Source organism: Salmo trutta, chromosome 1, assembly GCF_901001165.1.
Source record: "Salmo trutta chromosome 1, fSalTru1.1, whole genome shotgun sequence".
Lineage (NCBI taxonomy): Eukaryota > Metazoa > Chordata > Actinopteri > Salmoniformes > Salmonidae > Salmo > Salmo trutta.
The window spans coordinates 12,854,736-12,871,595 of NC_042957.1; the positions used below are offsets into that span (position 1 = coordinate 12,854,736).

Genomic DNA, 16,860 nt, shown 5'->3' on the forward strand with positions numbered 1-16,860 from the left:
CAGTATAGTGGGGTTGTACTAACAGTTTAGTGGGGTTGTACTAACAGTTTAGTGGGGTTGTGCTAACACAGTATAGTGGGGTTGTACTAACAGTTTAGTGGGGTAGTACTAACAGTTTAGTGGGGTTGTGCTAACACAGTATAGTGGGGTTGTACTAACAGTTTAGTGAGGTTGTGCTAACACAGTATAGTGGGGTTGTACTAACACAGTATAATGGGGTTGTACTAACACAGTATAGTGGGGTTGTATAGTGGGGTTGTATTGTGGGGGTTGTACTAACACAGTATAGTGGTGTTGTACTAACACAGTATAGTGGGGTTGTACTAACACAGTATATTGGGGTTGTGCTTACACAGTATGGTAGGGTTGTGCTAAAACAGTATAATGGGGTTGTATAGTGGGGTTGTGCTAACACTGTGTAGTGGGGTTGTACTAAAACAGTATAGTGGGGTTGTAGTAACACTGTATGATGGGGTTGTGCTAACACAATATAGTGGGGTTGTATTGTGGGGTTGTACTAACACTGTATTGTGGGGTTGTGCTAACACAGTATAGTGGGGTTGACCTAACACAGTATGGTGGGGTTGTAGTAACACTGTGTTGTGGGGTTGTGCTAACACAGTATAGTGGGGTTGACCTAACACAGTATGGTGGGGTTGTAGTAACACTGTATGGTGGGGTTGTACTAACACAGTATAGTGGGGTTGTGCTAACACAGTATAGTGGGGTTGTACTCACACAGTATAGTGGGGTTGTACTAACACATTATAGTGGGGTTATACTAACACAGTATAGTGGGGTTGTACTAACACAGTATGGTGGGGTTGTACTAACACAGTATGGTGGGGTTATACTAACACAGTATGGTGGGGTTGTGCCAACACAGTATGGTGGGGTTGTGCCAACACAGTATAGTGGGGTTGTACTAACACAGTATAGTGGGTTGTGCTAACACAGTATGATGGGGTTGTACTAACACAGTATAGTGGGGTTGTATAGTGGGGTTGTGCTAACACAGTATAGTGGGGTTGTACTAACACAGTATAGAGGGGTTGTACTAACACAGTATAGTGGGGTTGTACTAAAACAGTATAGTGGGGTTGTATAGTGGGGTTGTACTAACACAGTATAGTGGGGTTGTACTAACACAGTATAGTGGGGTTGTACTAAAACAGTATAGTGGGGTTATACTAACACAGTATATTGGGGTTGTGCTAACACAGTAAAGTTTGGTTGAATTAACACAGTATAGTGAGGTTGTGCTAACACAGTATATTGGGGTTGTTCTAACACAGTGTAGTGGGGTTGTATTTTGGGGTTGTACTAACACAGTATAGTGAGGTTGTATAGTGGGGTTGTACTAACACAGTATAGTGGGGTTGTACTAACACAGTATAGTGGGGTTGTACAAACACAGTATAGTGGGGTTGTACTAACACAGTATGGTGGGGTTGTATTGTGGGGTTGTGCTAACACAGTATAGTGAGGTTGTATAGTGGGGTTGTACTAACACAGTGTAGTGGGGTTGTACTAACACAGTATAGTGGGGTTGTACTAACACAGTATAGTGGGGTTGTGCTAACACAGTATAGTGGGGTTGTTCTAACACAGTGTAGTGGGGTTGTATTTTGGGGTTGTACTTACACAGTATAGTGAGGTTGTATAGTGGGGTTGTACTAACACAGTATAGTGGGGTTGTACTAACACAGTGTTGTGGGGTTGTATTTTGGGGTTGTACTACCACAGTATAGTGAGGTTGTAAAGTGGGGTTGTACTAACACAGTATAGTGGGGTTGTACTAACACAGTATAGTGGGGTTATACTAACACAGTATAGTAGGGTTGTACTAACACAGTATGGTGGGGTTGTATTGTGGGGTTGTGCTAACACAGTATAGTGAGGTTGTATAGTGGGGTTGTACTAACACAGTATAGTGGGGTTGTACTAACACAGTATAGTGGGGTTGTACTAACACATTATAGTGGGGTTGTACTAACACAGGATAGTGGGGTTGTACTCACACAGTATAGTGGGGTTGTACTAACACAGTATAGTGGGGTTGTACAGTGGGGTTGTACTAACACAGTATAGTGGGGTTGTACTAACACAGTGTGGTGTGGTTGTACTAACACAGTATAGTGGGGTTGTACTAACACAGTATAGTGTGGTTGTACAGTGGGGTTGTACTAACACAGTATAGTGAGGTTTTATAGTGGGGTTGTACTAACACAGTATAGTGGGGTTGTATAGTGGGGTTGTACTAACAGTATAGTGGGGTTGTACTAACACAGTATAGTGGGGTTGTACTAACACAGTATAGTGGGGTTGTGCTAACACAGTATAGTGGGGTTGTACTAACACAGTATAGTTGGGTTCTACTAACACAGTATAGTGATGTTCTACTAACACAGTATAGTGGGGTTGAACTAACACAGTATGTTCGGGTTGTATTAACACAGTATAGTGGGGTTGTATATTGGGGTTGAACTAACACAGTATAGTGATGTTCTACTAACACAGTATAGTGGGGTTGTGCTAACACAGTATAGTGGGGTTGTATATTGGGGTTGAACTAACACAGTATGGTGGGGTTGAACTAACACAGTATAGTCGGGTTGTACTAACACAGTATAGTGGGGTTGTACTAACACAGTATAGTGGTGTTGTACTAACACAGTATAGTGGGGTTGTATAGTGGGGTTGTGCTAACACAGTATAGTTTGTTTGAATTAACACAGTATAGTGGGGTTGTGCTAACACAGTATAGTGGGGTTGTTCTAACACAGTGTAGTGAGGTTGTATAGTGGGGTTGTACTATCACAGTATGGTGGGGTTGTACTAACACAGTGTAGTGAAGTTGTATAGTAACACAGTATAGTGGGGTTGTACTACCACAGTATAGTTGGGTTGTGCTAACACTTTATAGTGGGGTTGTACTAACACAGTATAGTGGGGTTGTACTAACACAGTTTAGTGGGGTTGTACTAACACAGTATAGTGGGGTTGTATATTGGGGTTGAACTAACACAGTATGGTGTTGTTGTACTAACACAGTATAGTGGGGTTGTATAGTGGGGTTGTACTAACACAGTATAGTGGGGTTGTATAGTGGGGTTGTGCTAACACAGTATAGTTTGTTTTAATTAACACAGTATAGTGGGGTTGTTCTAACACAGTATAGTGGGGTTGTTCTAACACAGTGTAGTGAAGTTGTATAGTGGGGTTTTACTAACACAGTATAGTGGGGTTGTTCTAACACAGTGTAGTGAAGTTGTATAGTGGGGTTGTACTAACACAGTATAGTGGGGTTGTACTAACACAGTATAGTTGGGTTGTGCTAACACTTTATAGTGGGGTTATGCTAACACAGTATGGCGTGGTTGTGCTAACACAGTATGGTGGGGTTGTACTAACTCAGTGTAGTGGGGTTGTACTAACACAGTATAGTGGGGTTGTACTAACACAGTTTAGTGGGGTTGTACTAACACAGTATAGTGGGGTTGTACTAACACAGTATAGTGGGGTTGTACTAACACAGTTTAGTGGGGTTGTACTAACACAGTATGGTGGGGTTGTACTAACACACTATAGTGGAGTTGTACTAACACAGTAGAGTTGGGTTGTACTAACACAATTTAGTGGGGTTGTACTAACACAGTATGGTGGGGTTGTGCTAACACAGTATAGTGGGGTTGTACTAACACAGTAGAGTTGGTTTGTACTAACACAGTATGGTGGGGTTGTACTAATTCAGTATGGTGGGGTTGTACTAACACAGTATGGAGAGTTGTACTAACACAGTATAGTGGGGTTGTGCTAACACAGTATGGTGGGGTTGTACTAACACAGTATGGTGGGGTTGTACTAACACAGTATGGTGGGGTTGTGCTAACACAGTATAGTGGGGTTGTGCTAACACAGTATAGTGGGGTTGTATAGTGGGGTTGTACTAACACGGTATAGTGGGGTTGTGCTAACACAGTATAGTGGGGTTGTGCTAACACAGTATAGTGGGGTTGTGCTAACACAGTATAGTGGGGTTGTACTAACACAGTATAGTGGGGTTATACTAACACAGTATAGTGGGTTTATACTAACACAGTATAGTGGGGTTGTACTAACACAGTATAGTGGGGTTGTACTAACACAGTATAGTTGGGTTGTGCTAACACTTTATAGTGGGGTTATGCTAACACAGTATGGCGTGGTTGTGCTAACACAGTATGGTGGGGTTGTACTAACTCAGTGTAGTGGGGTTGTACTAACACAGTATAGTGGGGTTGTACTAACACAGTTTAGTGGGGTTGTACTAACACAGTATAGTGGGGTTGAGCTAACACAGTATAGTGGGGTTGTATAATGGGGTTGTATAGTGGGGTTGTATTAACACAGTATAGTGGGGTTGTATAGTGGGGTCGTATTAACACAGTATAGTGGGGTTGTGCTAACACAGTATGGTGGGGTTGTGCTAACACAGTATAGTGGGGTTGTGCAAACACTGTATAGTGTGGTTGTACTAACACAGTATAGTGGGGTTGTACTAACACTGTATAGTGTGGTTGTACTAACACAGTATAGTGGGGTTGTACTAGCACAGTGTGGTGGGGTTATACTAACACAGTGTGGTTGGGTTGTACTAACAAAGTGTGGTTGGGTTGTACTAAGTGTGTATAATTCAATACTTCATCATTTTAAGAAAATCTAACAATTTACATAGTCATATGTACAGTACAGTTCATCTAATGCATCTCCAAACCATCCCAAGTCAGTGTAGGTTGATTTGAGCTTCTCATGAAATGGATGGATGGTTGATGCTTAGCTTATGCAGTGGAAATGATGACATTACATACATAAATTAGCTAATGTAACTTGGGAGTTGTGGGAGCCATTTCTCACACACGAAGACACAATGTAACAGGAGACAAGGAGACATTGAATATGCAAAAGCAGACTGAACAAACTTGGTCCTATGTCTGGGTTATAATACTGTTTAAATATGGCTTGTTGTGTTACTCAAACATGACCACTGCCTTATGTCATGGGACACTTGAATCATAGTGTAACGCAGCAACATGTATGGATAATTGTGATGTGTACACAGTGTTCAGGAGTATAGGAGGAACACTAAAGGGAAGAAGGTGATGATAGTACAGAATTAAAGGATAATAATTACACTATGAAATGGAATCTCTTACTCTGTGGGGCATCTGTAAACAGCAGCTATGTTTAACTGGGGCCTCTTTCTGTGGCATCGGTTTCTACAGGAAGAGGTGTGGAGAATAGAGATAGAATTCTATTAGCCTGCTGTACAAAAAGGAGCAACATTCTAGCCTGGTCGCAGATCATTTTGTGCTGTCTTGCTAATAGTTGTTGTCATATCATAACAATGACTATATCAGTTAGCTAAGGCATAAACAGATATGGCTCCACACTAGCAAAATGCGTTGTAACCCTAATAAAACGTGATCCCCTCGCGGGAATGGCTGGCGAACAGGGAACCATATTCAGAGGGAGGGATTTCAGTTATTAATAAGCAACTTTGGTGCCTTTTAGATCAGGCAGTATCCAATCAGCCCTGTTCGTCTTCATACACAAGAGGTGTTACTGGATAATACAGGGGGGGTGGGGCATTAGTAATTACTAGTCTGTAAGGGAAGTGTTGTAGCACAGAAGCCCATGAACAGCTGAGAAAACAAGTGACAAACAGAAAGAAGCAGATGAGGAAACCCAACTATGTCATTGGAGTCTGCCTTTATGTCAGTTACTCTTTGCAATGATTTTAACAGCACTACATTAGATATATATTTTCATATGTTTCAAGTGTTCCATTTCAGGCATCAGTAAACAATCACTATGGAAATAAACATATCCAATTTGAATGAGTGGAATAAGCCGATATCATGATATGACCATGTCTTGTTTTAACTCGGTTACATTGACTAATCAAATACAAATGGCCGTGGCTTTCAACCGTTCTTTTATAGCTCAATGGTTTCAACACACTTCCAATTATGGAACATGAAATTGGCATGCTCTCAAGTGTACCATCTACGATCTCTTTATTCCCTAACCCCACATCCTATTCCTATATAACCCTTTTCTTTATTTCTATGGCATCCCCCCCACCTTACTAGCTCTGACTTTGCTGATAGCTACTTTATTGACAAGAAGTATACTTACTATGACTGTGATATGTGGTTATCCCACCTAGCTATCTTAAGATGAATGCACTAACTGTCGCTCTGGATAAGAGTGTCTACTAAATGAAATGAAATCAAATGAGTCTATAAAGCCCCTTTTACATCAGCAGATGTCACAAAGTGCTTATCCAGCTCAGATGTCACAAAGTGCTTATCCAGCTCAGATGTCACAAAGTTCTTGTCCAGCTCAGATGTCACAAAGTGCTTATCCAGCTCAGATGTCACAAAGTGCTTATCCAGCTCAGATGTCACAAAGTGCTTATCCAGCTCAGATGTCACAAAGTGCTTATCCAGCTCAGATGTCACAAAGTGCTTATCCAGCTCAGATGTCACAAAGTGCTTATCCAGCTCAGATGTCACAAAGTGCTTATCCAGCTCAGATGTCACAAAGTGCTTGTCCAGCTCAGATGTCACAAAGTGCTTATCCAGCTCAGATGTCACAAAGTGCTTATCCAGCTCAGATGTCACAAAGTGCTTATCCAGCTCAGATGTCACAAAGTGCTTATCCAGCTCAGATGTCACAAAGTGCTTGTCCAGCTCAGATGTCACAAAGTGCTTATCCAGCTCAGATGTCACAAAGTGCTTATCCAGCTCAGATGTCACAAAGTGCTTGTCCAGCTCAGATGTCACAAAGTGCTAATCCAGCTCAGATGTCACAAAGTGCTTATCCAGCTCAGATGTCACAAAGTGCTTGTCCAGCTCAGATGTCACAAAGTGCTTATCCAGAAAATGTAAATGGAGCTTAGCTCATCAGTTGATACAGTGCTTGTCTGACAGTAACTGTTATAGGCCAGGTTGTGCCAGGTTGTGCCAGGTTGTGTTGGTACGTACCATATGTGGAAGCTGGATATTAGCTAAGCTGTTGATGAGAGAGTGGCTGAGGTTGGCTAGCTCGTGCAGTAGGGAGTCATTCTGCTGCTCAATCACTTTGTTCTCGTCCTCTATGGACTTCAGGTTTGTCTCCATAGTGGTGATCTGGGAAAGGGGAAAAATACATTGAATTTAGATAAAGCACTGTGATATTCAGTTTGACAAGAGAGTTTTGACTGACACTGAGGCACTTCCTAATATGCATGCCATTTTCGTATCGCAGTTACTTGGGGGGTTGAAACATCAACTTCTAAGCTTTAATCCAGCAACCTGTTTCAAAATTTGCCCAAACTCAGCATTACTTACTACCGTATAATAAATCCTGAATAATAATGAATGCATCTCAAATGAATAATGAATGAATCTTACTTGTGTCCTAAGTTTAATCATGTCTGATTCCACTTGATTGTTCGATTCGTTTAGATCTTTGATTTCTTCGTCCAGCTGTTTGATTTCCTCGTCTTTTTCTATTCCTAGAAGAAAGGAAACATGAAATAGATTTTAAGATTTGATTAAGCTTGAATATTTGTTGAGTAAACCAGCTAGTGTCCTAGTCAAGGGTTCTTACTGGTATTAGAGCGTTAGCTTACCTTTGCTTGCCCGTTGCTTGATTGTCAACATTTCAACTCCAGTCATTCTGGCTTTCTTCATGGCTGAGGTGGCACGGGGACAGCCGGAGAGACTGGTGAATAAAATCAGATTACATGACTCCAACCCTGGTCTCAAGCACATCATTTACATTCTTGATCTGGTGCTTGGTTACATTCATACACAGTTGCTTGTGTACATCACAGCCGTGCAGAGCCCCACCCACCTCCGATGTGTCAGGAAGCTCCCACTGACATGTCCCGAACCATCGCAGCCCGGGGTTGGGCATGACATGCCATCTGTCTTCCCGGACTTCCAGGCAAACTGGGAGCCGTTAACGTAGCCGTCCTTCTGCCGTTTGGCCGCCAGCGGGCAGCCTGACGCGCTGCGGTGGGACGCGTACTTCCCCGTCACATGACCCTGTCCGTCGCAGCCTGGGACGGGACACCTGGGGAAAGGAGGGGTCACAACCTCGCTCACCTCACCTGCAGCACACCTGCACCTGCTAACTGTGATTCACAGTGAAATTACTAGAAAAATATTAGCTACTCTAATAAAAACCACCGGCCAGGTTATAACATTTACCCGTGGTTTTACATTGGTATGTCCTTCAGAGTGACATTTGGGCTGATTTTACAATGAGCACAGCGTGTCTGGGGACCGCTCCACCCCGGCAGTGGGGAGATCAGTGTTAATTATGATTGCAATGTTAAATGATGATGATACTGTAGATCCAGTGAACCTCGCAGGGATAGAGGTGGCAGCAACAGCAACAGTTTTGCAGAGATTGGGAGGTGATTGCTGAAAGGACACAGAGTGAACTGTAGATGATTCGCGGCAAGGTCATATTCACTTAATTTTATGGCAATACTTTACCAAATGCCAGAATTATCTGAAAGATAACCTTACTGTACTGTACTCACTACGTGTACCACCCTGGCTGTAGGGAAATATGAGGTGAAATACAGGACTATGGCTTCGAGAATATGACAAATTAACAGGATACGATACACTATCCATCCGTTCCAAAGCCACACCTGATTGGCTCCTGGTCGTCCTTGTCCTCCTTGCTGTGCAGTATCTTGATCCCGCTCTTCTTGGCCCGTGGACAGCCTGACAGACTAGAGGGGAAAGGTCTTGTGCAGTTCACTACCATCTTAAGAGTATGATTACAACGTCAGTGCATGTGGAGTTCACTTCTCAGAATCTGTAAAGTCAGTTTCAGATGATTTCAAGACAAACCATGTAGCCTATAGATCCCTTTCTGTGACAAGAGGGCGATGCCTGCAAGTTGGTGCTATTCTACTGTATTTTAGTCAATGTCATTCCGACATTGCTCATCCTCATATTTCTGTTTCTTAATTACGTTCTTTTACTTTTAGATTTGTGTGAATTGTTAGATATTACTGCACTGTTGGAGCTAGAAACACAAGCATTTTTCTACACCCACAATAACATTGCTAAATATGTGTATGTGACCAATCAAATTTGATTTGAAGGGGGAGTTCTCATAGACCGCCAGCAAAAAAAAAGCCTCTATTTACATGTTGCTTATGACTGAATTTCACACTCCTTTTGGATTGTAATTGTATTTTAAGGCTTGTATGAATGCCCCGCTTAATATAATGTTTGTGTCATCGTCACAAGTCAATTGCATTATACTTAACACTTCAACCAGTAAAATGGCTCTTTGGCTAGCTTTTGCTACAGCCTATATCGATGAGCGTTAACATTCTAGCTAACAACGGGTGCATCGAAAATAGTTATTTTGCAAAGATCACAACCAAATGCAATCTAAGCGACTGTTAAAGCAAGAATCAAAACCTAATTGTAAGCGTATAAGAACCCCATTTTATTAGAAGTAATAAAAAATGTAATCTAGGCTATGTTGATGGCGATGGCTTTTTTACTGCCGACAAGAGTTGCGCGCATCTATGCATAACGTCAGTGTGTCGTGTACGGAAAAGGGTCTATACAAAGACATTTATAGACGGTTATAAATTACTGTCAGAGCTTAGTGGAACTGAAAACAGATCAGTCTAAACAATCCACACACCGATCCAGCTGTCAGGTATACAAAATATGTCATATACTGTACACTGAGTGTACAAAACATTAGGAATTCCATGACATACTGTAGCAGACTGACCAGGTGAGAGCTATGATCCCTTATTGATGTCACCTCTGAAATCCTCTTCAACCCGTGTAGATGAAGGGGAGGAGACCGGTTAAAGAAGAATGTTTAAAGCCTTAAGACATGGACTGTGTATGTGCGCCATTCAATGCGTGGATGGGCAAGACGAAAGATTTAAGTGCCTTTGAACGGGGTATGGTAGTAGGTGCCAGGTGCACCGGTTTGAGTGTGTCAAGAACTGCAACGCTGCTGAGTTTTTCATGCTCAACAGTTTCCTGTGGGTATCAAGAATGGTCCACCATCCAAACTGTGGGACGCATTGGAGTCAACATGGGTGTAAAACACTGTGTACTACCTTCACAGAACAGCGCAAACTGGCTCTAAGCAGAATCAAAAGAGGAGTGGGAGGTCCCAGTGCACAACTGAGCAAGAGGACAAGTACATTAGTGTCTAGTTTGAGAAACAGACGCCTCACAAGTCCTCAACAGGCAGCTTCATTAAATAGTACCCGCAAAACCCCAGTCTCAACGTTAAAAGTGAAGAGGCGACTCCGGGATGCTGGCCATCTAGGCAGAGTTGAAAAGAAAAAGCCATATCTCAGACTGGCCAATAAAAACAAAAGATTAAGATGGGCAAAAGAACACAGACACTGGACAGAGGAACTCTGCCTAGAAGGCCAGCATCCCCGGAGTCGCCTCTTCACTGTTGACATTGAGACTGGAGTTCTCAGACTAGACACCCTAATGTACTTGTCCTCTTACTCAGTTGTGTACCTGGGTCTCCCACTCCTCTTTCTATTCTGGTTAGAGCCAGTTTGCTCTGTTCTGTTAAGGGTGTAGTATACGGCGTTGTACGAGATCTTCCGTTTCTTGGCAATTTCTCACATCGAATAGCCTTCATTTCTCCGAACAAGAATAGACTGACGAGTTTCATAAGAAAGATTTTTGATTCTGGCCATTTTCAGCCTGTAATCGAACCCACAAATGCTGATGCTCCAGATACTCAACTAGTCTAAAGAAGGCCAGTTTTATTGCTTCTTTAATTAGGACATCAGTTTTCAGTTGTGCTAACAAAATTGCAAAAGGGTTTTCTAATGATCAATTAGCCTTTTAAAATTATAAACTTGGATTAGCTAACACAATGTGCCATTGGATCACAGAAGTGATGGTTGCTGATAATGGGCCTCTGTACGCCTATGTAGATATTCCATAAAAAATAGCAGTTTCCAGCTACAATAGTTATTTACAACATTAATAATGTCTACACTCTATTTCTGATCAATTTGATGTTATTTTAATGGACAAAAAAATGTGCTTTCCTTTAAAAAATAAGGATATTTCTAAGTGACCCCACATTTTTGAACGGTAGTGTATATGTATATACTAGCCTCGCCCTGCACTACAATCTGTTGTGTTGGGGGCTGCTGAACATACTACGTGTCTTTTTGTCATTATGATGGGGTGCAAGCTACCTCCTGTGCGAGGCGTAGTTCCCAGTGATGTGTCCAGACCCGTCACATCCTGGAGTGGGACACCTGGGACAGAGAGGGGAAAAGGAGAGTGACTACAGGGGACAGGGTAAAACCAAAGCTGACAGCATCGACACCATCAGGCTATTGGTCTATCAGGGTATTTGTCTGCTGTGAATCTAGAGACTAAAATAAAAACTCACAAGTGTCTACTGTCTACTGTATATCAGAGACATCGAAGAAATAAGGTTCTGCTTACTTGAGGTCTTGCGCATTGGTCATCATCATACTGCAGATGCTTTTGTCAGCTAGCTGGTAGCTGGAGAGACTAGAGAACACACAAACACACAAGGATGACAGTAGATAACACAATGATAACATTAGATTCAGGTGCGCAACTTTCACTGGGGACGGAGGGACATGTCCCCCTCACATTCTGAAATTGCATTTTTGTCCCCCCCAGTTTAATCAATGGAATGTGATACAAAACGAGGCAACGGTGTGCTTAGGACCATGTGGTTGGGTAAGCTATTTGGAGTGTTTATCCGACTGGATGAAGAATATAATCATTATTATTATATCCCCTCACTTCTAAAACCAAAGTTGCGCCCCTGATTTAGATTACACACAATGATGACATTAGATTACACACAATGATGACATTAGATTACACATAATGATAACATTAGATTACACACAATGATGACATTAGATTACACACAGTGATGACATTAGATTACACACAGTGATGACATTTGATTGCACACAATGATGACATTAGATTACACACAGTGATGACATTAGATTACACACAATGATGACATTAGATTACACACAATGATGACATTAGATTACACACAATGATGACATTAGATTACACACAGTGATGACATTAGATTACACACAGTGATGACATTAGATTACACACAATGATGACATTAGATTACACATAATGATAACATTAGATTACACACAATGATGACATTAGATTACACACAATGATGACATTAGATTACACACAATGATGACATTAGATTACACACAGTGATGACATTAGATTACACACAGTGATGACATTAGATTACACACAATGATGACATTAGATTACACACAGTGATGACATTAGATTACACACAGTGATGACATTAGATTACACACAGTGATGACATTAGATTACACACAGTGATGACATTAGATTACACACAGTGATGACATTAGATTACACACAATGATGACATTAGATTACACACAGTGATGACATTAGATTACACACAGTGATGACATTAGATTACACACAGTGATGACATTAGATTACACACAATGATGACATTAGATTACACACAGTGATGACATTAGATTACACACAGTGATGACATTAGATTACACACAGTGATGACATTAGATTACACACAGTGATGACATTAGATGAGGAAAATGGTCACTAGGTAAAGGTATAAAGGCTGTAAAGTAGTAACAAGGTGATGAGAAAATAAGCTTGTTTTGGCCTTACGTGATGAGCTCCTCCTTGCCCTCCTTGCATGGGGCGTACTTGTGTTTTGGGCTGGGCATGGTCACGTCCCCTCCGTAGTGATGCTCATCTAGAAGGTCCTGGAACGGGTCCAGGTCCTCCTCCTGATGGAGGGATGAAAGAAAAGAAGACTACATCATGTCACAATGGAGACCATAGATTCATAATGTACATCCTAGATGATTTGTTTCATTACATGATTATAGTTCATATGCACATCTCACATCCCAATTTTTTTAAATTACTCAGCAGATCCTATTACTTATATGTATAAAGCAATTCTCACAAAGAAACCCTGTCCACTTAATCTGTGTACTCATGCTCCACTTGTATAAACTTCCTTCGTTTTGCCGGAAAACAGGAAGAGTAGCTGCTAATCGGGATCCATAATAAATACAAATACAAAATACTGGAAATGTTTAATCCATGCTCGATTAGCAAACCCAATAACTCTTACGATTAAACCCCTCAACTTCAAGCTTTTTAATCAGACACTGCAAATGTATAAATGTACTGCTTGGTTTGCTTTGTGTAATATCAGAGATTCAGAGTACAAGGTGTGTACAATATGATCTACCAGCCATTAAACAATTGAGATTCACCCATTAAGCCAATGCAGTACCAGCAGCATCCACTAGATGTCACTGAAAGACTATCAGTGGATACTAGATACACTCACCCTCCCTTTCCCCTGGGTGAGCCAAATCAAATCACCATTACCTGCATAGCCGTGGGAAGTAGTTTGGGGGTGGGGGTGCTGCGATGTTTTTGCAGAAAAAATGTCCCTGCGCTGAAGACGTCTATATCGGTCCGCTCATACAGGACCAGCAAAGGCCCAGTGCACTACTTCCGTGAAATATATAAACTAAATTAAATGTATTTGAATGTTTTACCAGCATTTGTATCTTGAGTCTGATAAGTATCTGTACAAAACAGTTAATCTAATAAAACTTGTGGAATATAAAAATACTTGCTTGGTATATGTTTTCCAGTTTCTTGAAATACTTTGCAAATGTAACTAATTTCTATGTGAAAACTGAAATGGTCTATTCATTCCTTTCACATTCTAGTAGACACTTATCCAGAGCAAGTTACAGTACATTATCCTACTGGTCCCCCGTGGGAGTCAAACCAACAACCATAGCGTTGGAAGCACCATGCTCTACCAGCTGATCCACATCATCACAAACCACTTGATGTCTGAATGTACTTAATCTTGCGTTGTTTTTCTTCATGGTGATGGAACGTCTACAAACCTAGACGACCAGCCTATGTACAATACAATCATGTACATTAAGTGGTTTGTAAGGATGTTAAATTAATACTGCACAAAAAGGGGATGTTTAAATGTTACTTGATCAAGAAAAATATTTAACTTGATATGGATGTTTTGTGTCCTTGCTCATAACTTTCCACCTTTTGCTGTAAATGTTTGAGGACAGGGTTTTGTTCTTTCTGGATTCCATTAGAATGACATCCCAAGAAAGGGACAAGGCAACAACTTTTATAATTCCAACAATTGAATCCTGCAGAATTCTGTTCCTAATTATACAACTAGCTTTTTGCTGTGTTCTGTCTATGGCTCAATCGGGAATATTGAACGCTCACTGGGAGTAAAATATGTTCTGTATAAACCATCTTTGAATTGTGTCTCCACTGTAAGAGAACATTGAAATAAAATGCAGCACCACTCTGTTCAATAGATTTGAATACCCCCCAAAATTATGAATACAATACCCGTAAAGCTGCGGTCCTTCCCCATACCTCTTTGTGATCATCGTCGGTGATGCGCTTGATCTTGGTGTAGTCCACGGGCAGGTCCCAGCATTCGGCCTCGCTCATCTGGTAGCAGCGGCTGCTGTTGAGCAGGGCCTGGCGCTGGGTGGACATGGGCTGTAGGGGGGTCAGCACCGTGCCACTCCCCTCCGGACCCCCCGGCTGCCCCCGGCTCACACTCAGGTCAAGAGTACTGCTGTCATCCATGTCACCATCAGGACTCTGTCAGAGAGATGGACAAATGGAGGGAGGGAGGGAGGGGCAGATCAAATTAAAGAAGGATGGAGAAGAGAGCAAGGGAGCACTGTAATTAGATGGTAGGAGGGAAAGAGGAGAGAGAGAAAGGAGAGAGGCAGAGAGAGGGTTGAGAGAGAGAGAAAGCAGAGAGACAGAGAGATGGTTGAGAGAGAAACAAAGCACAGAGACAGTTAGAGGGTTGAGAGAGACAAATCAGAGACAGAGAGAGTTTTAAGAGAGAGACAAAGCAGAGACAGAGAGAGGGTTGAGAGAGAGACAAAGCAGAGACAGAGAGAGGGTTGAGAGAGAGACAAAGCAGAGAGATGGAGAGAGGGTTGAGAGAGAGACAAAGCAGAGAGACAGAGAGAGTGTTAAGACAGAGACAAATCAGAGAGACAGGGAGAGGGTTGAGAGATTAACAAAGCAGAGAGACAGAGAGAGGGTTGAGAGAGAGAGAAAGCAGAGAGACAGAGAGAGGGTTGAGAGAGACAAATCAGAGAGACAAAGCAGAGAGGCAGAGAGATAGTTAAGACAGAGACAAATGAGATAGACAGGGAGAGGGTTGAGAGATTAACAAAGCAGAGAGACAGAGAGAGGGTTGAGAGAGAGACAAAGCAGAGACAGAGAGGGTTGAGAGAGAGAGACAAAGCAGAGAGACAGAGATAGGGTTGAGGGAGGGACAAAGCAGAGACAGAGAGAGGATTGAGAGAGAGAGACAAAGCAGAGAGACAGAGAGAGGGTTGTGAGAGAGACAAAGCAGAGAGACAGAGCGAGGTTGATAGAAAGACAAAGCAAAGGCAGAGAGGGTTGAGAGACAGACAAAGCAGTGAGTCAAAGCAGAGAGGCAGAGAGAGTTTTAAGAGACCCTTCGGATAGTGACCTGAATGCACGAACAGAACGGAGGTATTTGGATATAACTATGGATTATTTGGAACCAAAACAACATTTGTTGTTTAAGTAGAAGTCCTGGGAGTGCATTCTGACGAAAAACAGCAAAAGTAATCAAAAGTTTCTAATAGTAATTCTGAGTTAAGTGAGCCCCAAACTTGGTAGGTGTCAAATTAGCTAGCCTGTGATGGCCGAGCTATGTACTCAGAATATTGCAAAATGTGCTTTCGCCGAAAAGCTATTTTAAATCTGACATAGCGTTTGCATAAAGGAGTTCTGTATCTATAATTCTTAAAATAATTGTTATGTATTTTGTCAACGTTTATCATGAGTAATTTAGTAAATTCACCGGAAGTTTTTGGTTGGTATGCTAGTTCTGAACATCACATGCTAATGTAAAAAGCTGTTTTTTGATATAAATATGAACTTGATTGAACAAAACATGCATGTATTGTATAACATAATGTCCTAGGAGTGTCATCTGATGAAGATCATCAAAGGTTAGTGCTGCATTTAGCTGTGGTTTGGTTTTTGTGACATATATGCTTGCTTTGAAAATGGCTGTGTGATTATTTTTGGCAGGGTACTCTCCTGACATAATCTAATGTTTTGCATTCGCTGTAAAGCCTTTTTGAAATCGTACAATGTGGTTAGATTAACGAGAGTCTTGTCTTTAAAATGGTGTAAAATAGTCATATGTTTGAGAAATTGAAGTTATAGCATTTTTTAGGTATTTGTATTTCGCGCCACGCGATTCCACTGGCTGTTGACTAGGGTGGGACGCAAACGTCCCACCTAGCCCAGAGAGGTTAAGAGAGAGACAAAGCAGAGAGACAGAGAGAGGGTTGAGAGAGAGAGACAAAGCAGAGAGACAGAGAGAGGTTTGAGAGAGAGACAAAGCAGAGAATCAGAGAGAGTGTTGAGAGAGAGACACAGCAGAGACAGAGAGGGTTGAGAAAGAGAGACAAAGCAGAGAGACAGAGAGAGGGTTGTGAGAGAGACAAAGCAGAGAGACAGAGAGGGTTGAGAGAGAGAAAGCAGAGAGGGTTGAGAGAGAGACAAAGATTAAAGACAGAGAGAGGGTTAAGAGAGAGAGATAAAGCAGAGAGACAGAGAGAGTGTTGAGAGAGAGACAAAGCAGAGACAGAGAGAGGGTTGAGAGAGAGAGAGA

The 16,860-nt window shown here is 41.8% G+C and overlaps 1 protein-coding gene across 9 annotated transcripts in view; it reads right to left on the reverse strand.

Moving 5' to 3' along the window:
* Positions 1-16,860, reverse strand: part of LOC115164640 (myelin transcription factor 1-like protein) — a 187,932-nt gene that overhangs the window by 8,674 nt on the left and 162,398 nt on the right. For 4 of the 9 annotated variants that reach the window (XM_029717454.1, XM_029717770.1, XM_029717374.1 and 1 more), the window contains 10 exons: positions 14,553-14,786; positions 12,771-12,919; positions 11,520-11,588; positions 11,264-11,326; positions 8,696-8,794; positions 7,885-8,106; positions 7,661-7,752; positions 7,440-7,543; positions 7,032-7,175; positions 5,196-5,258 (listed from right to left, as the gene is read on the reverse strand). In XM_029717454.1, the coding sequence (XP_029573314.1) occupies positions 5,196-5,258; positions 7,032-7,175; positions 7,440-7,543; positions 7,661-7,752; positions 7,885-8,106; positions 8,696-8,794; positions 11,264-11,326; positions 11,520-11,588; positions 12,771-12,919; positions 14,553-14,786 (1,239 nt within the window). The remainder of the gene's footprint in view (positions 1-5,195; positions 5,259-7,031; positions 7,176-7,439; positions 7,544-7,660; positions 7,753-7,884; positions 8,107-8,695; positions 8,795-11,263; positions 11,327-11,519; positions 11,589-12,770; positions 12,920-14,552; positions 14,787-16,860) is intronic. The other 5 variants (XM_029717612.1, XM_029717527.1, XM_029717930.1 and 2 more) reach the window with 5 other exon arrangements.